General features: G+C 41.9%; 1 protein-coding gene across 6 annotated transcripts in view; it reads right to left on the bottom strand.

Moving 5' to 3' along the window:
• NFATC2 (nuclear factor of activated T cells 2) overlaps nt 1-27508 on the bottom strand; it is a gene marked incomplete at its 3' end in the record, with an annotated part of 137225 nt that overhangs the window by 74901 nt on the left and 34816 nt on the right. For all 6 annotated transcript variants that reach the window (XM_083618494.1, XM_083618495.1, XM_083618496.1 and 3 more), the window contains exons 4-5: nt 14969-15171; nt 13825-13997 (exon numbers count right to left, since the gene is read on the bottom strand). In XM_083618494.1, coding sequence (XP_083474620.1) covers nt 13825-13997; nt 14969-15171 — 376 coding nt within the window. The remainder of the gene's footprint in view (nt 1-13824; nt 13998-14968; nt 15172-27508) is intronic.

Genomic DNA, 27508 nt, shown 5'->3' on the forward strand with positions numbered 1-27508 from the left:
ACTGGCTATGTGTTGGCTGGGACTCATGGGAGATGGAGTCCAACACATCTGGCTACCTTTGCCATGAGGAGTCTTCCCACTGGGCACACCAACACTCATTCCACATTTCACAGATTCATAGTGGTGTGTAAAAAGTGTGGCTTGCCTTTGCGGTTAACAAGTCATGTGACCTACCTTTTCATAAAGAGCTTTTTTTTTAAAAAAAAAAAGAAGCAACAAGCACGCCAAACCATAGGCAGGAAATGAAGACTAGGCTGTATGCAGAGCGGTGGAGTTGATGGGTTTCAAGCTACTTTCAGTGGCTAATGAAAAAACTACAATAGGCTATACATTTTGAGGGTTGACCCCGCACATTAATGTGAAAATGGTGCATATTCTGTTTGGAAGCTGATACGACTGGTCCACCTACAGATGGGGAGAGGAACTGGTGGCCCTCTGAACATTGCTGGAGAAGAAGTCCCATCATTCCTGACCATTCTGGATAGGGCTGATGGGATTTGGAGTTCAACAACATCTTGAAGGGCACAGGTTCCCTACTCCTGGTTGTCTCCTCTGAACGGCACCACCTTTCCAAAGATTGCAGGCAGAGGTCCTCCAAACCAGCTGCCTGAGATATTTTTAACAGGGAAAACCAGGGATCAAGCCTTCCTCATGCAAGGCACCTGTACAACCACTGAGCTAGCCTACTCATCTGTGTCTGCTGAAACAATCTTGCTGCAATTCTATAAGCTTGAACATGAAGAAGCTTTCCAAAGATTAGACCTTAAGAGATAAAATTCTACCAACAATAATGTAGAGGTGAACTTTGAAGAGTGGAGGTTCATCATGGCAGCCCCAAGGAGAGACCAAAAATACAGGCAGCTATTATGATGGTGGTGATGTATACTGTCCTTTGTCCGTAGATCACAGGGAGATTCACAACATAAAATTTCAATATAAAATATCCATCCGCTCTATAGATTAGATTCACACAGAGAACAAACAGCAGGAATACAAAGCATAACAAATGGTTAGCATGAAGTAGAAACTCTATCAAAGGAAAGGAAAGAAGTATGCGGCCTCTGCTCGATTATTTTTCTCATTCTCCGACTTCCTCTGTGCTAAACTGTCACAAAGAAACTTGAAAGCCTTGTTATTGCCTCTGTCACTTGCCAGAGACTATGCGTCCATCAGTTACCCTGAAGATCTGGCCAATTATGTCATTGCTTCTGATCTGAAAAAAAAATTATGGAGCTCTGCTCCCCTGTATACTGACTTTCAGAAAACTAGCTGCATGTCTATTAATTCTCAGCGGGTTGTGGATTTCTAAGAGCCATTCACTGGATCATAAAAAAATTACTTCTAACAGTACTTTTCAAAGCAGAATTCTGCACTTATCACAATTAATCATTCATGCAATTTTAGGGTTTTTTTTTAAATAAAATAAATTAAAAATCGAATAGCTCACAGTTTATTATTCACCCAGCTGGCTCACAAGGCTGCCAGTTAAGAGCATACATTGAGATTACTTTCACAGAAGTTGCTTATTTCTTCCACATGGCTTATATGATTAATCACTCTTTGTAAACAGTCAAGATCCTGATGAGTTCATAATTGGATTTACCACTAACAGGAGATTTATGGTTCTGAAAACTCAAGAGTAAATGATATCTAGCAATAAATAAATAAACCCAACTACAGCATTCAAAAGAAAACAAGCTTAAAGGTTGTCTTTGAGAGCATTTCAGCTGTATTGGTCCTGAGAGTGGACATTTCCAAAGGGAGTTTCAATGTAGCTTGACAAATGTGCTTTGAATATATACATTCTGCTACAAAGCCTTCAGTTTAGCTAATAGAATAGTTCCCAGATTCCAGCTTACAGTTTATCCAGAATTCCTTCCATTCAAGGAGATGGTGTCCAACCTATTTTGGATGGAGTTACGCTCCCCAGTAGGATCAGCTTTGCACCTGGGAATATTCCTGGATTCAGCTTTGTCCCTAGAGAGCCAAGTATCTTCACCTTGGGCTAGTATGTCAGTTACAATCTCTCTTGGATGGGGACCACAGCTATCATGAAGTAGTGACCTCCCATCCAGAATACTGCAATACTTTATACGGTGGTACCTTGGTTCTCGAACGGCTTAGTTGACGAACAAATTGGCTCCCGAACACCAAAAACCCAGAGTAAGTGTTCCAGTTTTTGAACATTTTTTGGAAGTGAACATCCAACACGGCTTCCGCTTGAGCGCAGGAAGCTCCTGCAGCCAATCGGAAGTCGCGCCTTGGTTTTCGAACATTTCAGAAGTCAAACGGTACTTTCGGAAAGAATTACATTTGAGAACTGTATGTGGAACTGCCCTTGAAGACAACTAGTTAATAATGAATCACCCCACCTTTGAAAGAGCTCCACAGCTCTCTGCTACCAAGCTTAATTTAAGGTGCTGGTATTTATCTGTGAAGGGACGCAGGTGGCACTGTGGGTTAAACCACAGAGCCTAGGGCTTGCCGATCAGAAAGTTGGTGGAGCGAATCCCCGTGATGGGGTGAGCTCCCATTGTTTGGTCCCTGCTCCTGACAACCTAGCAGTTCGAAAGCACGTCAAAGTGCAAGTAGATAAATAGGTACCGCTCCGGTGGGAAGGTAAACGGCTTTTCCGTGCGCTGCTCTGGTTTGCCAGAAGCGGCTTAGTCATGCTGGCCACATGACCCGGAAGCTGTACACTGGCTCCCTCGGCCAGTAAAGCGAGATGAGTGCCGCAACCCCAGAGTTGTCCGCGACTGGACCTAATGGTCAGGGGTCCCTTTACCTTTATCTGTAAAGCCCTAAATGGCTTGACACCCAGGTACTCAAATAAAAATCTGCCTGGGGTTCTAAAGAGTTCCTTTTATGCCAAAAAGATAGCAGCATGGGCAGTTGTGGGCCACCTTATGCAGAGAGAGTTCCAAAATGGAGGACCACAACCAAAAGTTTGAATATTTTAGGCTGCAATCCAACACACACTTATCTGAGAGTAAGCTTCCATTGAACTCACTGAGACTTGCTTCTTAGCAGACGCACAAAGGACTGCACCCTTATTCTGGTATTGCTTTGTATTATTATGATTTTTGCATTATAGTTTTATTAATGTTAAGTATTTTAGTGTCTTATGAAGAATGGTACCTCGGGTTAAGAACTTAATTCGTTCTGGAGGTCCGTTTTTAACCTGAAACTGTTCTTAACCTGAAGCACCACTTTAGCTAATGGGGCCTCCCACTGCTGCCGCGGCACGATTTCTGTTCTCATCCTGAAGCAAAGTTCTTAACCCGAGGTACTATTTCTGGATTAGCGGAGTCTGTAACCTGAAGTGTCTGTAACCCGAGGTACCACTGTATAGGAAATGCATATTTTCCAAAAGTATGCCGAATAGATCATTCCAAGAACAGCAACATACAAAAATATGATCAATAGCAGCATATAAACATATGCTTAATAAAGTAAAATATGTGTGGTGCCTGCGAGCTACAACAAAAAGCAGGTGACCAAGTGAATATGCCTTATGGCACAACATATCATTGTTTACCATGAAGTAAATATTATTACTTCTTCAATATTACAGCCTAATCTGAGATTGCCTCCACTGACCAAGTCAGACTATTGGTTGACTGGCCCAATGTTGACTATGTTGACCAGCAACATCCCCGATGGATTAAATTAGAGGTGGTTCTACCTGAAACCTCTTTGAGCATGAGATGCAAGATACTGGACCTGGGGTCTTTTCTAGGCAAAGTACATCTCTACCACTGAGTCACAGCCTCTTTGAGAATATAAGATAAACTTAAGAGGTCCAACCAAGGCAAATGATTTATTCAACTTCTCTAAAATCTTCAAAATAGAAACACATTTGTTTTTCTAAATATCTAGTAAAAAAAAGGGACAGACAACATTGTGGGCATTTCTAAACTGCCTTAGTCCAAGGCAGGCATAGGGAAACTCGGCCCTCCAGATGTTTTGAGACTACAACTCCCATCATCCCTGACCACTGGTCCTGTTAGATAGGGATGATAGGAGTTGTAGCCCGAAAACATCTGGAGGGCCGAGTTTGCCTATGCCTGGTCTAAGGTGCTGTTCTCACTTCTTGTATTATTATTATCATCATTATTGTTAAATTAAATGTGTATGCTGTCCTTTATCCAAAGATCCCAGGGCGGATCACAACAGAAAAATACAAAATGAGAATACAGAATACGAAGGGCTGGGTTTCTGCACTCTCCCCTAAAGCCAATTAGTCAGCCAGTCTCATTTATTTGCTTGGGCCTATCATTCATTGTCAAACAAGGGAACAAATCTCAGCCTTGCAATACTGCAAACAATGTATAATCTACAAACGAAAGCATAAAACCAGCTATAAATGTTTACAGTGTGTAAAACAAGCAAATAAAAAAATATAATGAAAGGTGATGAGCTGTAATACCTAACCACATTTTGTGCAACCAATTTATTTCTACTCTTTTGCACTGCCAACACAAAGAGAGCTACTTCATGAGTCACATGTGTCCCTACCCATAAGAAGGGAACACACTTCCACTACCTTTCCAGTGTTGGGAATTCCTGTCTGGAAATTCTACTTAAAAACCTTGTGTGGGAAAGTGCAACAGATTGTGAACAAAATCCTTTACTTCCTGAAGGCCACAAATCCTAAGGCTGTGTACACACCAGAGTCGCACAAATCTGATTTTTCCATGTGTGCTTTTGTGCTCATTCGTCCATACATAAGCACTTTCAATTGAACTCTATCTCAGTGCTTCCCATCCACACTGGTGGACAATTCTCAATGGGATGTATTTGTGCTATGTTCCTTCCCCTCAATTACTAGTTCTAGGGTTGCCAAATTTCAAAAAGTTGTTGAGGTTTTTTTAGCAAAGTTGATGAGCTTTTTATCTCTCAAAATCTCTTTTTAAATGAAGTTTTTGAGCTATTGTTGAGGAAAATCGGCAAAAAACCAACACTTCCGACTTGGGTTGCCATACGCCTGGGTTTCCCCAGACATTTTTACCAAATTTTGGAAATTCCGCCTGGACATTATTTTTGACCGACAAATCCCAGATGTATGGCAGCCCTGTTAGTTCTCTACCCTCTGAGTTACAGAAACATGAGCTCTATTGTAGGCGTGTGCACAGGCATCCGTTTACCTGAGAGCATGACCCATTTTATTTTAATTTTTTTAGATGCAAGTTTTCTGATAAGTCTAGAACAGCACAAAGCAGCAGATTTTAAAAAATGTGTGTGTTGTGTCCAGCCCTGCCGCTAGTGCCTCGCCAATGGAAGTAGGGTGTGTGGTGATTTTGCACCCAGCAAAAAAGTCATCAGACTTGCTTAAAAAGAAAGCCGAGTCACACAACAGAACATCCATTCAGGTAATTTGAGATTTTATGTTGGACATTCCACCCCCTCCCTTACTCCAGTATCAGTGGATCAGGAAAATATTAGTTTCAGGCAGGTAACCGTGTTGGTCTGCCGTAGTCGAAACAAAATAAAAAAATTCCTTCCAGTAGCACCTTAGAGACCAACTAAGTTTGTTATTGGTATCTGAAGAAGTGTGCATGCACACGAAAGCTCATACCAATAGCAAACTTAGTTGGTCTCTAAGGTGCTACTGGAAGGAAAATATTAGTTAAATGAGAGGAAATGCGGGCTGCCACTTGGATTAGGACAATGTGTGGATGTCGCAAAGAACATTTACCCATCAGATGCATCAAATCCACTTTAAACAACCATGAGTACCAGCCCAACATAGCTGGAAGCTACATGAATGCAGGAGGAACTTGTCCATTTTGTTGCCACTGTTACCTGTAACCATTATGTCTTAATCTGCTATCACAGGGAGTGTCTAACTGTGGTTGTTGGAGCGGGTATGTGTGTGTTATGTATTTGTTAAATCTTATCTGTTGACAATGTGTTGTGGAAATTGCCTTCTGGTTGTTGATGTGTATTTAAATTTGGTTTTATGTGTCTTGTTTGGAAAAAAAATGAGGGCCACCCACCCTGTAGCTTCTATTTTAAACTGTATTTTTAGATTCCAAATTTGGACGGACGGAAAGATATGAAAAGGAATGAGAGTCTGTCGTTAGCCTCCTTGGCGTTCTCGTGTACGGAAGGGAGTAACGCAAACAGATACCTTGGTATCATTCGGACCAAGCTTGTTTTCTTTTGTATGCTCTATTAAATTAATCCCCAGTAAATTCACTGTTTCTAAAGCTCAGGATAGGTGAAATGCAGGCAGTAATTTCACACTGCTCCTTCTCTTCCCCTCAGGGGCTGGCACTCCATAAAGCAGACCAACAGCTACTGTAGTTTATGAGCTCTGTATAAACATAACACTGTTGACTTATCCCGTTGGGGTGTTTACTTTCAATAGCAACAGCCACTGACATAATGCAGGAAAGCAAATGCTAGGCGAAACACTCACTTTTGCCTTGAAACAGCATGTCAACTCTGCTAATGGCACTGGGGGCGTGAGGGGGGTTTTTCTTTCTGTATTTTATTTGACCGCCTGCAAATCAAGATGTTACGGGTCGTCCGTGCCAAAAATTACATTATGGCCAGCAGTGGAAGGGAAACAAAAAAGGGAACTGCGGTTATCAGGATCTCCGCTGAGTTTTGTTTCCTGAGCCTCAGAATTGCAAGAGAAAGGGGCCAAAATAGGGAAGCAAAATAATTTGGCTTAACGTGGGGAGAACCAGGAAGGCTAGGACACATAAGCCAGTCAACCTGCTAGGCTGCTTCAAGAGCAAGTTCACCAGCAATATTTTTGACTCTGTGTCAAGGAAATGCCAGAGGGAAGTTCACATGCTCGGTGTGATGGCAAAGCCCAGGGCTTGGTGTAACTGAAGCAACAAGTAGACTGTATACATTTATGCAGCCTGAGCACATTTATACAAATTTACACGATTCCTCCTCTTTTGTATTCTTCTCACAGAAACAGGGAAAGAGCTATGTGTCCCAAGCAGGGATGGAGGAAAAATGCAATTCACATTTAAGGTTGAATTTATTGAGCCTGTTGTTTCCAAAGCAACATGAGAACCAAAGCTCAACCAACTTTCAGAAGTCACACTTATTTATATTTTGTGATGCAGTTCTCCAATCAACATTTACAAAAACGCATATATAACAGGGAAATGCGTATAGAAATGAATGTTATGAGAAAGCGCTTACAAAAATGAGTAGATTAGTCAAAACTGAAGACAAAAATGTATTATTAGGAGAAACTTGCATTAAAAATGCCAGTAGAAACCTGAATTTAAGATTGGGGAAATGAGAAACTGAGATAGCCGAAATGGACCGATCTTTACATTCCTATCCCTGGCTACTCTTATGGGTACCGTTCTGGATTTTGAGATTTCATCAGGCATTGTCCACATACTTTAAAGCACATCCTTACCCTTAAAGATTAGAAATGTGCTTTAAAAACAAACAGGTAAAGATTTAGATTCTCAGGGAAGTAGCCAATGTTGCACATTTTGCATTCTCATAGCATGCCCAAAGCCCTGGCTATACCCATCTGATGCTGCTAAAGTCGGTAGTCACAAAATGTAACAGGGAATGGCAGCAATCATGAAGGCTGTATTTCTGAATATTATTACTAGTAGCAGCTCTCAATGATCCTGAGGCTTGATGGAGTAGGAGAAATTCTTAACATGAAGGTAGGGTGCCACAAAGCTCCTGAATCTGGCATTGAATTTGGCTTATGGAAGCAGAGCCTCTCCAGTTTGTAAATGGAACATCTAGCCCACATCTAGAAGTGAAGAGAGCGTTTGTCAACATTAGTTGGTGAAGGACTGGAAATTAATCAGGGAGGTGTGTACTAAGAAGAGAACGAGAACCCTATTGGATCAGACCGAAGGTCATCTCATTCAACATCCTATTTTCAGCAGTGGCTACTCAGATGCTTCCAAGAAATGGCAAGAACATGAAGGCAAGAAGAGCCTCCTGGGGTTGTCATCCGCCGCACGCCCCTCCAACTCCTGACATTCAGAAACAGCAGACACATGCAGCTTCCATTTAAACTACTGCACCGCCGGCTGCAAAAAAATCTGGTTGCTATTTCCTGCTCTTGGCACTTTAGAGAAACTGGCTGCTGGTGATATTATTTATTCATACCTGACTGCAGTGGACTGGAAATTTTTATGGCAATCCGACTCTGGCTTCTGTATTGCAACAACTGATAAAACCTATCAATTTGTATTGCGTTTTAATGACGTATATCGCAATACATTTAAAATGTTACAACGTTACCACTACTGAAATCAATTCTTATATTTGGAGCATTATTATTTGCTTTGAAATGAACTGGTGTTAGACTGTTGATTGTAATAATGCATTAATATATAGTCTTGTTCTTGTATTGCGAGCTGCTTTAGGTCAAGAAAGATGTCCCTAGCATTACACACTAACCAGTGATCTACAGATTATGCATGTGCATGGGTTTAGGGATGATTGCAGCTGTAGTCTCAGTCTAGATTAGGCCCCCCTTTGCTTGGTTTTATTATTATTATTTTAATCCCAGCTTTACCCTATGCAACATGTTCAGTGACAGGTATGGTTAGACTGAGATTGTGTGAGTCATTGCCACATTTTGTGGCTGTGAATTCCATATTGCCAAGGGCAGTTGCTCTATCCTAGGGTTGCCATATTTCAAAAAGTTGTTGAGCTTTTTGGGCAACGTCTCCAAAAAAATTCAGACATTTTCTCAGACATTTTGCCCGCTTTACGAAAAATCCACCCGGATACCACTTTCTCACCAATTCGAAACCTTTCTTTCCTTCTTTTGGTTTCTGCAAGAGCCCAAATATTGCAACTGTAATAAATTCTGCAAATAATAAAATGGGTAGGCATTTGCTTCACTTATTCCAAGCAGAATTTGGGAGCCCTTCATGAAGATATTGCTGACACCCTAACTGCAACATCACAAAAATCCAAAACCAATATCTCTCTTCAGCCTTTCTCAGGAAGACATGTAAGTAGCAGTAAAGATAGATAAGAAGGGATCACTAAACCTGGGTATTATGATTTTTTTTAAGAACACCAACACTACGAAGAAGGAGATTAATAGCAGGCAGGGTTAACTATCAGAATGTCTTAGTAGACTCAATAAAGTACTTCTTCTTAAACCTTCATGGAAGTGATCTCTTGAGATTAAAACCCACTGTGCTATAACCATGCACCACCTTGGGTTTTTAATTTTTATTCTGCTTGAATTCCTTGGCGATAGCAATTACTGGAAGAGACAGAACCCCGGCAACTCCTCAAACAGGATGACCAGCAAGCAAAATGCAGCCTTGTATTTCACTATGTGCCGTACCCAACCCTTGATTCCTGTGTAGGCAATCACACCAGAATAAACCCAGAATAACTTTGTAGTTCATGTCAGACTTTTTTTTATCCCTCCCACTTCCTGCTCATTCTAAACTCAAAGGGGGAAAGAAGCCCAACGAGACCCAAAGGTCTTTGCATCTTCTGTTAGCCAGATGACTGTCCAACTATTTAAAATGCATAAATGAAAGCTATTGCCGTTTCTAGTTCTAGTAAGATGCATTTTTAGAAGAAGGCAGTGTGCAAATGGCTTTGGAAAGACTAGTGAAAGACTTAACCAAGATCTACTTTTATTTCTGAATCTTTGGGAAATGCCTCTTCTAAACTGCACCTCACTCTGGCCACCACTGGTACCAGACAAGCTAGAAATATTCATTTTAATAGTAAAAGCAAAGTTCCTGAAGAAGCTTTTCCTAGAATATTACTCAGTTTTCCTAGAATATTACTCAGTTATTTTACTTACTTACTTACTGTTACTGCTATTGTTACTGTCATTGTTATTATTATACTGATTCATACCCTGCTTTTTTCCCTGATGGGACTAAGACTATACTACTCTTCCTGCCACTATGCCAGTCTTTACAACTCTCTCTATCACAAGAGATTAAAGACTGAGTTCAGAAAGAACCATGCAAACAAAATGTGTTTGTGAAAAGTAAGCCTATTTGCATTTATTCCACTGATTTGCATCATTCGTTTTCAGCATAGGTTCCTAGATACAAAGTCTTTATGAGCGTAGCCATAACAAAGGTTTTATTAGAGCAGCTGTAACATTAAAATAATGCATTTTTTTAAAGCAAGAGGTACGCTTTTCAGAGTTCACTGGAGGAGCTACTGAAAATGCAGAGTGTTCATAGCATGCTGCCTGAAAACGGCAGGCAGATTAATCTCCTGGGAGTCACAAGTATGGTTCTTTGCTACGCTTAAACTAGCCGCTAGCCTACTGTTGATAATCTATCCGCTAGCAAGAAAGCCATAGAAAGCCTGCCAAGATGAATACATTCTTTACACTGACTATTTCTTTCCACTGAATTTACAACTGCGCCACATATCGTTAATGCAGAATATCTAATTTTATAGGGAAACTGAGTTGGAGAGGAGGAAACAAACAAACAAAAAAAAGGAAACTTCCAAGGAAGCTAATTAAAAGGAAACAAAATATTTGACCAAAATTCATTGGCATAAACCAACTTTCTGAAGACTGGGGAAACGTCTAAATCACTCAAATGGACACCTTTTTAGAAGTAAATATACTTTTGCCAAAATAATATTTACAATGAGAACAGGTTTACAGGAGAGAATAAAGCAACAACAGCTGGTTTATTGCCTTAAGGGGCTTCTACTTCTGCAACAGGGCTTTTCTTCCCTCTTCTACCTCTATGTGCCCTCATTCTCCCTAAAACTTGCTTGGGGAGGATGTCAGGAGAACCCCCACAACAGCGCATGGCAAGATGGGTGGGAGGTTTGCTCTGTCTGCCAAGCTGACACACTTGCGCTGATCCAGTATAGCGCCATGTCAAATTCCGCCCATATACAATAGTACCTCTGGATACGCACACCTCTGGTTGCATATCCTTCAGGTTACGCACACGGCAAACCCGGAAGTATTTTTCCGGGTTTTGCTGCACGTGCATGTGCAGAAGCGCTCTACCGCACCACACGCATGCGCAGAACAGGCACGTCCAGTTGCGAATTCCTCAGGATCCGACCAGAGCTCCGGAACGGATCCTGTGAGCAACCGGAGGTACCACTGTAGTCGCATCGGACCAAGCCATGCTCAGAACAGACCCACTGAAACAAATGACCTTAAGTTAGTCATGAGTCTGCTCCAAGTATGACTTAGTTGGATGCAACCCTGAATTTTCTTAATTTTCTCCAATAATTAATATTTTGTGTCCCTTAAGCATGCACAGTCCCCATTAAGGTGCTTTGGGATGTCCGACTCAGTTAGGGTTTCCCCCCCCCAAAAAAAATATTTTATTCTTTCACAAACCTTGGAGCTTCCTCTTCTTAGTGAGTGGTGCCATTAAGAGAAATGGTATATCTCAGTGATAGAGCATCTGCCAGAGGTGCCGAATTGCACAGGAGGCAGCGGCGGCGGCGGGGGGGGCATCGTGCGTGCATGACATCACATGTGCGACACCCCTCCAACCCAGCCAGGTTGACTTGGCCTGCCATCTCTCCACACACCGCCAGCCACCTTACCTTTGTGAAAGGGATGTGGCAGGGCAAAGACATTTGGCCCTGCTGCGTCTCTTGCAGAGGATGCACCAGGGCGAAGATGCTTTGCCCTGCTGTGTTCCTGGCAGAGATCGCCAAAACGCCTTCCGGGAAGGCACCCTGGCAATCATCAAAGGGATGCACAGGGCAAAGACATTTCGCCCTGCCATGTCACTGGGGATCCTCAAAAGGACGCGTTTTTCAGAGGTTCAGATTGCAGCCTAAACAACATGTTGAAACAGGGAGAATCTCCAGTGCAGATGTGTCTCAGGGCAGGGATGGGGAGCCTGTGGCCATAAAATGTTGCTGGACTCCAGCTCTCATTAGTCCTAGCCAAGAAGGCCAGTGGTGGAAAATGATAAGAGTTACATTGAGAGGCTGCAGGTTCCCCACTGCTCCCTTAGGGGAACGATTACATTACAATCAAAAGCCACAGAGTGGGTCTTTTAAGTAAACTTTCTCAGGCAGTTTATTGCTACAGCATGGTTTTGTACACTACTGTGAGTCACACAATAAAAGAAGTGAAAATGGTTCGTTATGACTCTGTGAAATCCCCAAACCACTGAGAAAGCTCAGGTTACTAACAATAAAGCATCACCGGATGAGCAAAGAGACTCAGAAGCGCAAGCCCTCCAAAAATGACTAAGAATCTCTGGATGTGCCAGAATGGAGGCCCTTCCACAGGTCCCATCCTGTGAAGACACCGAGCACCCTTCGTTCCTGATGCAAACCTCCTACACTGAAAGGATGATAGCTGGAAATGAGATCTCCGGTGGGATGAACATATGCTAGGGCCAAGAACATTTTCTCCATGGGAGATCTGCTGAGAGAGTATAGCCCACATTCGGCAGTCACTGAGACATCCAGTGGAAATCCCCTCTTCTCCAATGTGGGGCTTATCAAAGAGTGCAAAAGGGAAACTCCCACACCCCTCTCGTCAATCTCATGCGCTGCTTGTCCTGCTGTCTATTGGAGTACTGCCCAAAAACAGTCTGAATATGATGTGTTCAGAGTGAGAGTCATAAAAATTGTCTCATTTTCAGACTTTTCAGATAATCAGGAGATCTTTGACAACTTGTGTACCAAATCTCAGATTTCTATCTGTTCTGGAAGTACCTCCATAATTTCAATTGTACTCTAATGAGTCAAGGGATTAGCAGCATCTTTCTGTTATCAATTTGTATTAAAGCTGCACTGCCTAATTCTAAACAGTAGGACATGTGAAAATAATCTAGTGATCTTAGTGGACCCACAAGGTTAACGTGAATCAACAGTGTGGTGCAGCAGTAAAAAAAGCTAATGCTATTCTAGATTGCATCAACAGAAGTATAGTGTTGAGGTCAAGGGAAGTAATAGGACCACTCAGTTCTGCATTGGTCACACCACATTTGGAGTACGGTGTCCAGTTCCAGGTGCCACAATTTAAGAAGGCTATTGAGAGGTTGGAACGTGTGCAGGAGGGCAACCAAGATGATCAAGGGTCTGGAAACCAAGCCTTATGAGGAACAGTTGAGGGAGCTGGGTACGTTTAGCCTGGAAAAGAGGAGACTGAGAGGAGATACGATAGCCATCTTCAAATATCTTAAGGGCAAGCTTGTTTTCTCCTGCTCCAGAGGGTAGGACCCAAACCAATGGCTTCAAGTTACAAGAAATGAGATTCCGACTAAACATCATGAAGAACTTTGTGACAGTAAGAGCAACAGTGGAACAGACTTCCTCAGAAGGTGGTGGACTTACCTTCACTGGAGGTTTTTAAGCAAATGTTAGATGGCTATCTATCATGGATGGTTGAGATTCCTGCATTACAAGGTGTTGGGAGTAGATGACTCTCAGGGTCCCTTCCAACTCTGTGATTCTATGATTTTTTATTCCTTGTCTACTGAAAAGTAAGGGCCAAACTACAAATCCCATTCTACTAGTGTCAATTCATGTGCTAGTGCAACTATTTAGTTGAATACTACCTCAAGACTACAGTGGGTAGAGGTGGTAAGTCGTTTCACCACCATGCTAAGATCCCAGAATCACTAGCATTTATATACATATATAAAGAAAACCCTTGCACTTAACAGCACATCTGAATAGCTAACATAATGTGTAATTTGACCGTGAGTCCTCCTGATTTCAATGGGACTTACCCCCAGGTAATTATGCACAGGTTTCAAGACATGCTTTCTTCAGCTAATTAAGGATCGACGCACAGGATACAGAGAGGTTGCAGCATGGAAAATATCGCCGCTGATCAGACAATAGTGAAGTTACAGAGAAAACGCAACTTACAGCATTCAATGGGGTTGGATGCCACTTGCAAGGAAACAATCCTGCCACTGGATTCGGGGATGTGCACACGGAAGACCAGTCGCACGCGGGTGTTCTTCCGGCCGATGTCCGTCTCCCCTTTCCGCAGTTCAATGTCTGCATTTCTCAGCTTGAGGATCCCTGCACAGTCAATGCTGCGGAACAAGCCAAAACCTCAGTTAATACCCGACCACAGAATTAACAACCCAATGATTCCTGAACACATTTGCAAGGTGGGAAAGATGAGCATTTTGTTTTTACCTCACTGATTACAACGATGGATTTAAAGGTCACTTTTCATCAGAAAATAAAACATAAAACCAGGAACTGCCTAAGTACAACAACAACAACCACCTCACTGCACTTAAAAAAAACATGATTAAAAACAGACTGCCCTGACCTACTTAATTAAAAGGCCTGGGAGAACAGGGCTTTTTGACTCCCAAAACATCGCCCCAATGGTGCCATGTTCTAAAAGATACATTTAAAATTAAAGAATCAGTGTGGTGTAGTCGTTAGAGTAGGACTGAAATTCAAATGCGCACTGAGACATGAACATAGCAACGAAAGAAGAGCCTCCTGGATCAGGCTACTGACCCATCTAGCTTAGCATCCTGTTCACACAGTTGCCAACTAGATGCAGGTGGGAAACCCAAAAGCAGGATTCAAGCACAAGAGCACTCTCCCCTCCTGTGGTTTCAGGCAACTAGTATTCAGAAGCATTCCTGCCTCCAACAGGTATTGAATCGCTCCTAGGGCCCAGTATCATCACCCACAATGATTCTGCAGAAGTCTGCCCCTTTTGGAAAAGGCTCAGAAGGAAACTGCCTCATAAACAGGTGAGATCAATGGTTCATCTACCTTGCTACTTGTGTCTACTCTAAATGACAGGAGACCTCCAGAGTCTCAGGCCTGATCCTTTTAAGTAGAGATGGAAGGGATGGAACCGGGCAGCTTTTTCATACAGATCACATATACTGTGAATCAAGCCTGGGTCACTGTAAGTCTTTCGCACTTGAGTATTTTTTGTTCAAGCTAAATGCAGGTGCCTTCTGCACTAACATTAAGCCTCGTTTTGTTCCATTAATATCTTGTAACAAGACACTTTTCATAATAGCACTCTTACGTTGCTTTCATGTTGTTTTTTGGCTCCAGGGGAATCTCCAGCACTTTGGTGTTGCCAATTATTTTCTCATAGCTGGTGGTGGTGACAGTTTTCCCTGTAATGCGATGGACTTGGTAGAAAGCATGTGGTTTAAGAATCCGCTCGTCTGCTGTCCCAATGAAGATCTGAAGACCTAGGGGCTTGTTGTCCATGTATCCATGAAGCTGGCAAAAGACCAAATCATTACATCATCATTTCAGTGACAAATGGAATAGGCATCATATCAAAATATAAATAGTATCAGAAAGAGATATCTATCTATATATATAAGTACAGTAGTAACTTGTTTGATCACCTTGAGCAAGTGAGGATCACCTCTAGATGACTAGACTTGAAGCTTTTATAAAAACGTGTGTGTGTGTCTTTCCTTCAGTTTATTGATGTGCTACCAATGACCAAGAGCATGCTGGCTAGTGAAAAATATTTAGAAGTTATTAACTTTTGTCGTCTAACTTTGCAAGGCTAGAATAAATTCAGGTTCAGAATGTTGCATCTATTATTATTATTATTATTATTATTATTATTATTATCCTCATCCAAAGATCACAGGGTGGTCTACAATGTAAAACACAAAATACATAACATAACTACAACAAAAACAAAAACACCTAACACATTTAAAAAACCATCATATAACCAGCCAAAGGCTCCCTTGTGAAATCCCCAGCCGTTTTCTAGAAACCTCTGACCCTTCTCATGGGTGGTTAACACTGCAGGCCTTGGGAGTAGTTTATTTTGGAAATCCATGTTCTAATCTTTCCTCAAGTATGACATTCCTTGGTAGCTTTCGGCAAGTCACTCATTCTTATCCTAACCTTCTTCACAGGACTGTTACCTGTTGCTCTTGTGCAAAACAAATCTAAAGCGCCTTTTGTAAAAACATTTTACAAATCCTCAAATTACATCGTTAGGAGATGGCATAGGGGGAGCTTGTTTGAACCTTTCATCATACAGTCTGCATCTGCATTGGAATCGTTTTCAGGATGCTTTTATTGTTTTATTACTTATTGTTTGCCTCCCTAGGTTTCTTTGGGAGGAAGGGAAAGATATAATGAAAACAATAAAAACTTTAAAATAAGCAGCTCAGCTTAGCTCTTCCTAATCAAAGCAAATGGCATTTGCATGAATGAACAGATATGAGTGGATCTGGGCTATTTCTGGTGCATTCCAAAGACATAGTCAATGAGTTAGTTTAATCATTAAAAACATTTTTGACTGACTAAATAGGTGCCACTGATTAATTAGGCAGCAAATTTTATATTTTAAAGTTTTGGTTATTTTTGGGTTTTTTTTAAGTAAGCACTTATAAAAAGTTTCAGTAGCATGCACCATAATAAAAGAGGCATGAAAGATGGGAGAATGAATGCCTCTTACCAGATGATGTTTGTTTCAGCACATATGTGTAAAATAAAGCATGTTCTTTATTTTACTCTAGAACTATTTTCCTCATATGCAAATTTACCCCGATTTAATTGGTTAATTGACTATAACTCGTACAATTACTCGGCAAACGTTTTCTCTACTGTGTGACAATCCTACCAAAAAAAAAAAAAAAAGTGGAAGGAATAGGGTAGGGAGCCTGTACATCTTTAGGAAAGTTGCTTTTTATTTTTATACACAACAGGACTACACCAGCCTCATAAGTCTGCATGACAAAATTCTCCTATGACTCCCAACAAATCCCAGACTTCAGTCACTTTGAAAAGAGAGTGCCTACAGAAGAACATCAGCAATCTGTGTCTTAGTTTTGAGAACTGAATATTTGGGGAACTCTGTCTCTTGGCTCTTTTGGGTGCATGGATATTCTAACCAAGGATAAACTTCAAAGCTAAACCCAAAGGATTAATTTCAATAGGTGAGGCATCGAGTCAAAAGTTGAGCCAAAGTCTTTGGTGGTTTAGATTGCCAGCTGACAAAGCATTTCCTGCTTCTGAATAGCTGGAAATAATCTAGCAGTAGAAGAAATAATCTGCAGTCGTGATTATACTAAATCCAAGGAAGTGTGTGTGTGTGTGCTGTACACGCACACGCACACACACAATCTCCAGAGACAGAGAAGAAGAAAATAACAAAACAGAATATATATTTTTCCACAAAGAAGGCTCCTTTGCCGCTTTGCGATTCCATAGAGGCAGCAAAATGAAATGCACAAGGGGCTCACTACTTTCTCTCCCTCCCCATCCCACATATTGAGAAAAGACTGGACATGCTCACAACCTTCTTTTGCACAAGGCTCAGATGCAGCGGAAGAGGAAAATTATGCCATGACATTTGTGAGTGATGTTCTCCAGCAACTATCATATATGACCATATGCTGGGAAGGAGTGGTTTGCCCCGAGCTCTCTCACTTTGGGCTAACTAGCCTTCACTAACTAACTAGTGTCCTCCAGGTGGTTTGGACCATTACAGCTTCCATCATCTCTGACCTAGAGTTGTTGAGAGTTGTAGTCCAGAAACATCTGGAGGGCGGTAGATTGGGAAACGCTGTGCTATAGGGACAAGCAGCAGCTCTTCTTGATTTCCCCAAAGTGTACCTGGAAACCTGGGACCTTCTTATCTCAAACATGTGAAATTTCACATTCCCATCCCCTCTTTGTGGATCCATCCATCCATCTTGCCCTTCTTCTAAGGAACTCAAGAGTCATTCCCACAAACCCTGCTTTTATTACACAATATTATCATCATCATGGCTGTCACCCAAAAGCACAACGTTTCCTTTTGACTACTCCTTAAAACTTTGTCTGCTTTTTAACCTGGATACTAGAAGGAAACACACACACACAAACAAACAAACATACAAACAAACCACCCTTGGGAGGTCCCTGGCCTTAGCAACACATATGCAAACCCCTAGTTTGTGTAGCTAAGTACAGAAGAGCTCTCGGGCTCCTATGTTATTGTTAACAGCCATGCCTAAAGATTAGCTCGTCAGTTTGATGAACAATTCCCTTGCTCTCTTGGCTTGGGAGCCCACAGTTGCCAAAAAGCTTTAAAGACTTGATATTTGGGGTTGCTTGCACACAACTGCCAAAGCAGAGAAATGCTTTCAGGTTTCATGTAATTCAACATATGGTACTCGCTTCTCAAATATTTGCATATTGTTGAATTACATGAAACCTGAAAGCATTTCTCTGCTTCTCTGCTTTCAAGGTGAAAACCAAACACTCACAAATGAAAGGAGAACACTGTGCAAAATGCAAGTTTGTGTTATAAACCAGATTTCTGCCATCTTCTTCTGTGGACAAGTTTTGACAGAGGTAGTGACACCCAGGTCAAAAAAAAATATCATTGCCAGCTAAAATATGAGTTTATTTAAACAAGCAGGTTTTGACATTTTCATGGTAATCTTTCTCTGCACAAATATTTGTGTGCTCTATGTACAACACATGTTTTCATGAAATAAATTGGGCACTTCGAGAGCAAAAAACAACCCAACCACATAGAAGAGAATGAAAACGTTCAGTAAAGAATAGCAGCGGAGTTTTGAATTGGGGTTTGTTATACGAAGCATAACGGAGACAGAATTTCTATGTAGGCTTGAGACCAGGGAATATCTCTTTCATTATTAACATTCACAATTACAAATCAAGCCATTCATTCTATGTTTCTCACATCACTGAAAATTGAAAGCAGACATGTCTACCGCGAAGCCAGCAATCCAACTGAAAGGGAACTTGATGGTCTGAGACATGCTAAATTTGTTTTCAATTACTTGGTCCACATTATATACCAAAAAAAAGAACTTGATTAAGCCGTACAAAGCAAACAGGACAGGAAGATCAGAGAACAGAAACATTAAGCTAATGGCATCCATGGTCAAAAGAGTTCCTCTTTGTTTGTTCTCCCTTTCAAAAGTCAGCAGGAGGTATCCTTGCATAGTAAGAATTAATCCGTCCCTCCATGAGACCACATGCAACATCTATGCATCGCTGGCAACCTTCCCACAATGTGGTAAATGAAGAGGAACCCACGAGACACACAGTCTTCAGATCCATCTTGCTTTCACCCGTACAGCACTAAATATATGGCACTATGTGAAGCAGAAAGGCCAAAAACTGCTCCCTATTATTCACATGTTTATACAGACGGTGGTGGAGGGGGAAGAACACCCATCATTTTTTACTCATTAGTTAACAACAGTTCGTGCATCTGGTGAGATGGGATCCAGGCTCCTGCAGCTTGTCCCACGATGCACCTATTAAGCTTGCTTCCAGTTAAGTTATACTCAAAGCAAAACCACTGAAAACAACAGACTAAAGTCATGTACATGAATTTTGTCTTTAAGGTGCCAAAAGACTCTTTGTTGCTTCTGGTTCATAAATGTCATTTCTGAGTCTATCGATCACTCAGGTTTGCTTCAAATGGCCTCTTCCGTTCTCAAGAAAAAGCAGTTGCAGAACCCCGATCTGGAACATAATCCTCTCCCCCTTCCCCCTGCTAAAAATACTTTGGCTCCTACCCTTAGCTACTATCCACCTTCTGAAGGTGCTGTTAACTCCAAATACTGCTTGCCTTCTGGGGCAAATAACCACTAGAAGGGGGCAATTTTCAGGAAGAAACTGATATGGGTCCCCAAACTAGAATGGAAGCATGTTCTAGATCAGAGCACTTATTGATCTGTGGCTATTGCTGTCATTTGGGGTGTTTTTTTTGGGGGGGGTGTCGTCGTTATATTGCAATTGTATATTGCATCTTATTTTTGTAAGTCACCCAGAGGGGAGATTAAAAGTTTTTAGAAAACAAAAAATCAGATAAATAATGACATATTTGGCTGGGGGGCAGTTTAGCCTCTTCTGCCACCTTATGGCTCTACCATCCTATCCCCACCTTATTCTGCTGCATGAATAGACCAGACCCCAGGAAAAAATGTCTTCCAGAGTTGAAGACCAGTCACCAGGGTCTTCTGTGTCCACCACAACCAAGCATCTCAATGTGGTGTCACCATTGCTAAGAAAGTGTTCTGAGTCACACACAAAAATGTTTATCGTTTTTGCACAGAGGTCAAGTTTTTGCACCTGACCACTTTGGCAGTGTTAATATAGACACACACCTTTAGGAATAAAGATCACTGCTGAACGTCAAGCCATTGACCTTTATTTTTTATAACTTTATTTTTGCATTTTGATAAATATTTTTAATCCCATTGTTTCCATTTTCAGAGAAAATGAAAAATCTGGACAGAAAGGTGGGATATATATATATTTTTAGAAATTGTAACCCTGAAAAGAACCCTAAGGTAAACTGTTCACAATAAGCCTCCCCACCCCCTGCCCAAAGTATATTATATATAGACTAGACTGAAGAAAAATCAACTCATTTGAGTCACATTTACCAAAAAAGGGGAAAGAGAAGCCAGACATGATGTGTACCTTTCCATATTCTATTTTGGGATTTTATTTCTTTCTTTTGGTAGAAATGGACTACTGTATTTTTTCCCCATCTTTTGCATAACAGTTATAATATTAACACAGCTAGACTTGGATTGGTCTGTAATTGGTCTTTGGCAGATGAATAAATAACATCATTCAGCAAACAAGGAGAGGCTTTTCTTGTTGATTTTATTGCAAAGATTGATTATGCAAATGTGTGTGTGTGTGTGTGTGTGTGTGTGCATGATTAAATTTATCCTCCCACCATTTTTTAAAATGAGCTTCATTCTCTCATTTGTTCATCAGGATGTGCAAAAATGAGGTCACTTTCAGAACTATAGTTATGTTGATAAATGTATGCATACATAAGAATGTTTATTTTGCACAAACGCCTAGCACCATATGTGCAGAAATGGCTATGTTGTATAAAAAAGCCTAGGTAAAAATCCCAGCTCAGTATACATAGCACAGTTATGCATGCAGCTCAAACTACACAGTTCGCAACACATGCCAACAAACTTTGTTCATACCTTTCTGTTTTTTGAGATTACGACTCAGATACCCAAACACCCACAGGTCCTTATATCCCCAAGAAAGGAGTTAAAAAATGCAAACTTGACCAGATGTAGCTTTGCACTGAGAAGAAAAATCAAGCCAAAAACTTCTCTACCACATGTGTGAAAGGGTAAAAAGAAGAAGAAAATGCAAGCAGTGGATGAACTGGGATAGTGACTGAGATAAAAGTGATATCCTGCAATGAAGAAACATATATCAGAATGGCCACTTATGCATCGCCTATAAAGAGGGTTTGCATCGCCCAAAAAACAGAACAAAATGTAACACAAATTTCCATAACATTTCCATACACTAACTGATTTGTGTAGATGCAAAATTTAGCAACATTTACAATAATTTACCCCTTCATGTTGTGGCGAAGGGGCTTGAATAACTCAGAGAAGCTATGAGCTATGCTGTGCAGGGCCACCTAGGACGGACAGGTCATAGCCGAAAGTTTAGACTAAATGTGATCCACCTGGTGTAGGAACTGGCAAACCACTCCATTATTTTGCAAAGAAAACTCCATGGACATGAAAAAGGAGAAGCTTTGAGAAGAAAGTGAGAGTTTCCAAGGCATGCTCTGGTTCATGGGGTCGCGGAGAGTCGAACACTACTAAGCCGACTAAACAACAACGACAATAATTTAAAGAGAAATGCAATATGGCTCACCCTAGTGAGGAAACAACAGGTGATGGGTAATAGTTCAGTCTGCTGTTAACTGTTGATAGGCAACTTCAGGGCTCCTGCTCTCCTTTCTTAGGGTTCCTTACTTTTAAACCAGATTTGACACTAGACAGCCCTCAAATAAAAGTCACCTTAAAATAGAGGACTGCCAGCCCTTCAAAAGCGGTGGCTGACCTCTGCAGAGTAGGACGCATGGCAGCCCTAGCATATGTGAAGTTGGATTTGAGGATAGGTTCTGATGGATTTAAGATGGGAAGTACAGCTCAAACCACACTTTGTGAAAACAGAAGTGGTCTGCATCATAGCGAAGGAGCTAGGAAGGGATGGCCTGTTTCCTCCTTCCAGAGAACTTGCTTCTAGGGAGTGGTACACTTTTTCTCATAAATCAGGATCTTCAATGACGATCACACTCATCTTCCTGTCTAGACCACACAGACCACTCTTCCAGAAGGAAAAATGGAATGTGTATGAATGAATTCACAGGAGCCAGTGATTTACTCGGCCTTCAGTTGATAAATTAAGTTGGCAGTGGCTCATAAACCCCTGTCAACAATATGATGTTTGGGGTGGCTGGAATGGGAGAGGATACCATGGCAGATGATGTATGTACATCAAATGCTTCAGTCTTATAACATATTTACTTGTAATACGTCACACTGAAATGAATGGAATGCCCAAATTCAATTCTTGGTGTCTCTGGCTAAGATGATTCTAGGCAGCAGGACTGGGAAAGACCTTCTCTGCCTGTTGGACAGCCACTCAGGGGAGACATTGACAAGCTAAATGGATAAACAGTCTGGTTCTGTACATGACAATTTCATATATTTATAGCACCCAGCCATGTGATAAGAAGACTAAACTTCACCATTTCTCTGCAAGTCCCTGATCAGAAACTAAACCCTTCACAGGTCAATAAGGAACCACCTTACCAAGCAACACACGTACACTGCAGTTCTGTATGTTTATTACTTGGCAAATGGCTGCCTTAATTCATCTGGTGTGTGAATATACCAGTTTTCAATGCAATACTCTTGGGGGCATTTCCTGTTGCATTTGACCAACTCCATTCAAGACTGGCAGCTCACCTGTTCACTTCTGCTTAGAACTGGGCATATTTCTAGTGGGAGTCTTTAAAATACAACATCGCTCCAAATGGGGCACACACACTGTGTGGCCAGATTTTCCCAATAAGCCAGTGGTAGTTCAGAGACCCGTTTGTCGACCTCTGTGTCAAATAAATAAATAAATTGGAACACGGAATACCCGCTGCCTACAATTAATTAAAAGCAAATACAAAGCTAAGTGAGAAGTCTCTTCCTCCCGTCTCTTCCCTTTTCCTGTTGGACGGAAGTAGATAAGAAAGCACTTGAGACATTTTCTCCCTCTGGTGTCAAAGGAACAGGTAAAGCTTAAAGCAGAAGACTGCCACTGGCTCGTATTAGCACTAAGTTTTCACCAGCGCTCTTTTTAGCATACGAAGCCCTTTGTCATTTTTATTTCACGTATCCTTTGGAAAGACTGGCCCACTTAGCTTTATAGAACACGGCTATAAATGTCTTCTACATCTGGGGCAAGCAGGGCAGTCCAGTCAAATCCACTTTATTTATTTTTTGACTAGGGTATGTTTTGCCAACCTGAGCCAGGTGCAAAAGACATATGCTTAGAATTTAAGAACAGGGTGCCTCTGGGTATATTCTACGTTTAGGAATTCATTTTCAGCACCAGAAGAGCTCCTAGTCCTATCACACAATGAAAGTCTTTCAGTAACCTAATTTAAGTGGGAAACAATTTTGTTTTGTTGCTATTGTTAAACATTTGAGGGTCAGACAAACCCTTGATGGTCTTCTGCAAATTGTCCTGAGATCCCGTAGTATAGCCCAATCCACCTTCTGCTCATCCCTGTTCTAAATCCAAACCCAAACCTGTTGTTGAACTACGAGGCCATAATACATTTCCCCCCAGAAAATGGCATGACCCTTCTGGTATGCAGCTGTATGGTGAGCCAGAACAGCCTCAGCAGAAAAAAAGAAGATGCATTCTGCATCAAGCTTCAGATTTTCAGAGAATATGGATTTTTGAGATGGAGTAGGACTGTCTGTTCTGGAGACAAAGGGCCAAACTTCGCAAGATTATAACGCATTTAACATGTCTTTCCTTGTTACCTTTCAAAGTAATAATGATGGAGACAAGATCAGGATTCTGCTGCATGGGGAGAGGAGGGGTTTAATCTATCCTACACAGTGCTGTCCCAGTGAAAAGCACCCCTCCCAGCTGCTATTTTATGTAGGAGGAAAGCTGGTTTTAGCACCTGTTTGCAGCTTCCAGGGATGGAATCACAGCTTGGGCAAAAAGGGTTAATCCACCTCCCCATGTGCTGCAGTCTCAATCCTGAAACCAGCTCCTCCCATGCAGCTTTTATTTTTTAAGTTCAAAAGCAGATGCTTCTGAATGCATTCACAAATTTAAGGTCATGTTTAGTCCGGCCCTAAGGTACCACTAGCTCTCTGACAGCAGTAGGGAATTGTACAGGATACTGAAAGGCCATCCTTGAACACAAAGGCTGTGTGTTCTGCCCATCTCCACACTTCTCATAAAGAGGCAGCAAGACACATTTCGAAACTTTTCTCCAGATTAAGTGTTCATGTCCTCTTCTATAGTCATTTGAAGGGCTGTCAGAAGATAGGCGCCTATCTAAAGAAGTCCTTTACTTGACGATCTGTCCAACTTTAAGATAAAGAACCCCAAGAACAGAAGGTGCCTTGAAGTTGCCCATCAGCAGTTAGCATCTGGGTAGCAAAGTGATACAGGTCACCTGTCTCAGCACATTTTACCATAGTGGGGAAGACTGCATCTTTCTATTTAAATCACAATAATGGATTTCTATAATTGCATCTAAATGACCATATACATAAGTTTCACGAATTCATGTCCTCTTTTGTCCTTTTTTGAGCCAAGGCGTTAGTGGCCCCTGGAACCATGAGGACTATAACTTTACTTTTTCAATTACTGGGTGGGAGGGGGTTAAAGGATCAGGGTATTACATTCCACACTAGGCTTTAGCCACACAGAGAGAACCAAGAAATGTGGATTTCACACAGTCCAGAGTTCATTGCGTTCCTGTGAGTAAACATTTCTGTGTAATACCCGCAGTCCAGCCTCTAATTTGCACCAAAAGTTCTGGTCTACTGCATTAATTCAGGGCTCAGCAAGACACATGGCAAATACAGTTACAGGGGAAAGGAAGCCTGTAGTAATAAACCCTGGGACTTACACAGGAGCTGCAAGATGTGTTACTAGTTCTAAGCAAGAGTCAAGGCTGTGTCTGCTGTGAAATGTTTTGTGAAGTGTGTGTGTGCATGGGGGGGGGGATTAGCCTTTTCTAATTGTTGTCACTTCCTTCCTCTTGTTCTTTTAATACACAAGCACCGATGCACATCACTCTGCAACCGAGTGCTGAGGCTTGCATGGGTAATGCAACATACAGCATACAATCTGCAGTGGCTGGTGTTTTGCAGTCACTGTGACTAGAGTCCTCTACTTACATGTTACATGGGAACATATGGAACAAATCCCCAACGGTGACTCATGTTAGAGGAAAGCACTTCTGGAAGGGATGGCTACGGGGGGGGGGGGGGAGCAGCTGTGTGCATGCTTAACATGCATGCATAATTTTATTTGTATGCCGCCTTTCCACAGTTCAAATCATGCCCGAGGCAGTAAATGAAACACCAGAAAATACACAGCCAAACTGAACCATTTCCACGTAAATCACAAGGTCTACAATAAAGATACCAATAACAAAAAATCCCCAGCAACAACCCCCCACCCCCTTAACAACCCCCCCCAAACAAAATTTCCCCAGCCTGCCACTTTCCAGGGGCAACTCTTGTCCAGCAGAATTCTAGATACGTGGTTATAAGGCTAAATATGCACCCAGAACCCCAAGGGATGGAAAAGTCACTGAACGAGGGGGTCATTTTTGTTGCTAGGCAGAGAGCAATTCAAATCATACTTCACTGGTCCCAAAAGAGCTTCGCTGGCTGTCTATTTGCTTCCAGGCCAAATTCAATGTGGTGTTGCATGCTTTAAAAGCCCTGCAAAGTATGGGACTCAGGAGTGCCTTTCCTGCCCATGCTGTTTAAGATCATCTGATGAGGCCCTCTTCTGGGTCCCTCTCCTATCAGAAGCAATACTAATGCAGCAACTAAAGAGAGTAGCTTGGCTGCTGCCCCTTCTCAGCAGCGGCCCCCACCTGTGACTTGCCTGTCACCAGCATTATTAGTTTTCAGGTCCCCGGCCAAAGCATTTCATGTAGTATTTAAGTACTGTTATGTGATCTGTTCTGCCTTATTAATGTTTTGTATTTTCGTCTGCTTGTTACAGCCTGATGCTTAGAAACTGCACTTGAATCTGTCCAGGGGGAGGCTGGCGTATAAAAGTTTTAAATCGATTGCAGCAGAAAAGGGCTGGTTTGGGGAAACGGTTAAACACCCGCCCCTCTCCTCTCTACCCTTGTCTAGGATTATTTTCAGCTTGCTACGGATGCAGAATTCGAGGCACAGTAGAAAAAGTTAAGGGTGCTCTTTACTTTCCTCTGCATCTTTCTAGGCTTTAATTTGAACCAGGCCTTAACTTCAGGACCTAAGTCTTTTAAAAGTGCATGAAGACCAGCCCTGGCACATCTGAATTCGTTGAGACAAAAACAGGTGCCTCTGAGCGTGCGCCGAGTGCATCTATCACAGCTGAGCATTCATAGTTCACTTCTACTTTTCTGTGCTTATAGCAGCTTGCTGCCCGGGGCTACCCTTTGTACAAACGTCTAAAGAACTGCTGGTAAACGGGAGTTTACCGAGAGGCAAAGGATGTGTCTGTGTACCACATCCTCTCCAAATTGGGTGACTGTGCCAACCTGGGTGGGGGGAGGGGAGGGGAGGGGAAGCGGCATGTCAACACCAGCCTTTGTCCTCAACACAGAGCCAGTTGTTGCTATTCTGGGCCCTCGAACAAGATGTTAAACACACAAAAGCCCATGTCCTCGCTGAATGCATCTTGTCCTGCCAGAGGCTCTCACTTTAACAGGCGGACAATTGTTCTGGTGTTCTAGGAGCACCCTGGAGCACATACTCCTCTACGGCGTGTGCCAAACTCCCGAGACCAAGACTGCAAAGAAGAAGAAGTGGCCTCAGAGAGCAAAACCACAAGATAGAGCTGGGGAGGATATGAGATCCACTGCTGCGCAGCTTCCCTTCCCTGACCAAAGTCAGCTCCCACAAAAATAAAGACGACTTTAAAAAAAAGTAAGCAGAGTCATATTTCAGAGATTCATTCAACAGAACGGGCACCTCCTCCCTCAAACTCTTAAGTAATGTCAGGAACAGGGAAACACAAACAAGCACACAATGAAATCGCTGGATTGGAATTTATTAATCTTTGATTATATTCATTCATGCCCACAAGGTTCTCTGTCCAAGTACAGTTGTCAAAGAAGGAAAGCAGAGCTAGAGAGAATGTGTAGCCGTCTTTAACCTTTTGTGTTATTTTCAGCATTGTATATTAGTCTTTTGATGTGTTTATGCCATATGGAAAACATACGTTTTTGGGTGGCCATGCAAATTGACTTAATAGGTAAATAACCTATATCCTGTGTATACTTTACATCTGTCCTTTTCATGCATCGTGTACATGTGTAGAGCTATCTTGTGAACATGTTCAGCATGGATATCTGCAAAGGGGAGCTTGTGCATGAGTTGACAACTCCCCCTTAAGTACCCCATGCAATCAGGGACCCCAGTTGTGCACATGGAAGATAGAGTGAGCTTGCTGTCTCCTGCTCTGGAGCGTAGGACTTGAACCAATGGATTCAAGTTACAAGAAAGGAGATTCTCACTAA

This window comes from Podarcis filfolensis (assembly GCF_964270895.1).
Source record: "Podarcis filfolensis genome assembly, chromosome: 6".
NCBI lineage: Eukaryota > Metazoa > Chordata > Lepidosauria > Squamata > Lacertidae > Podarcis > Podarcis filfolensis.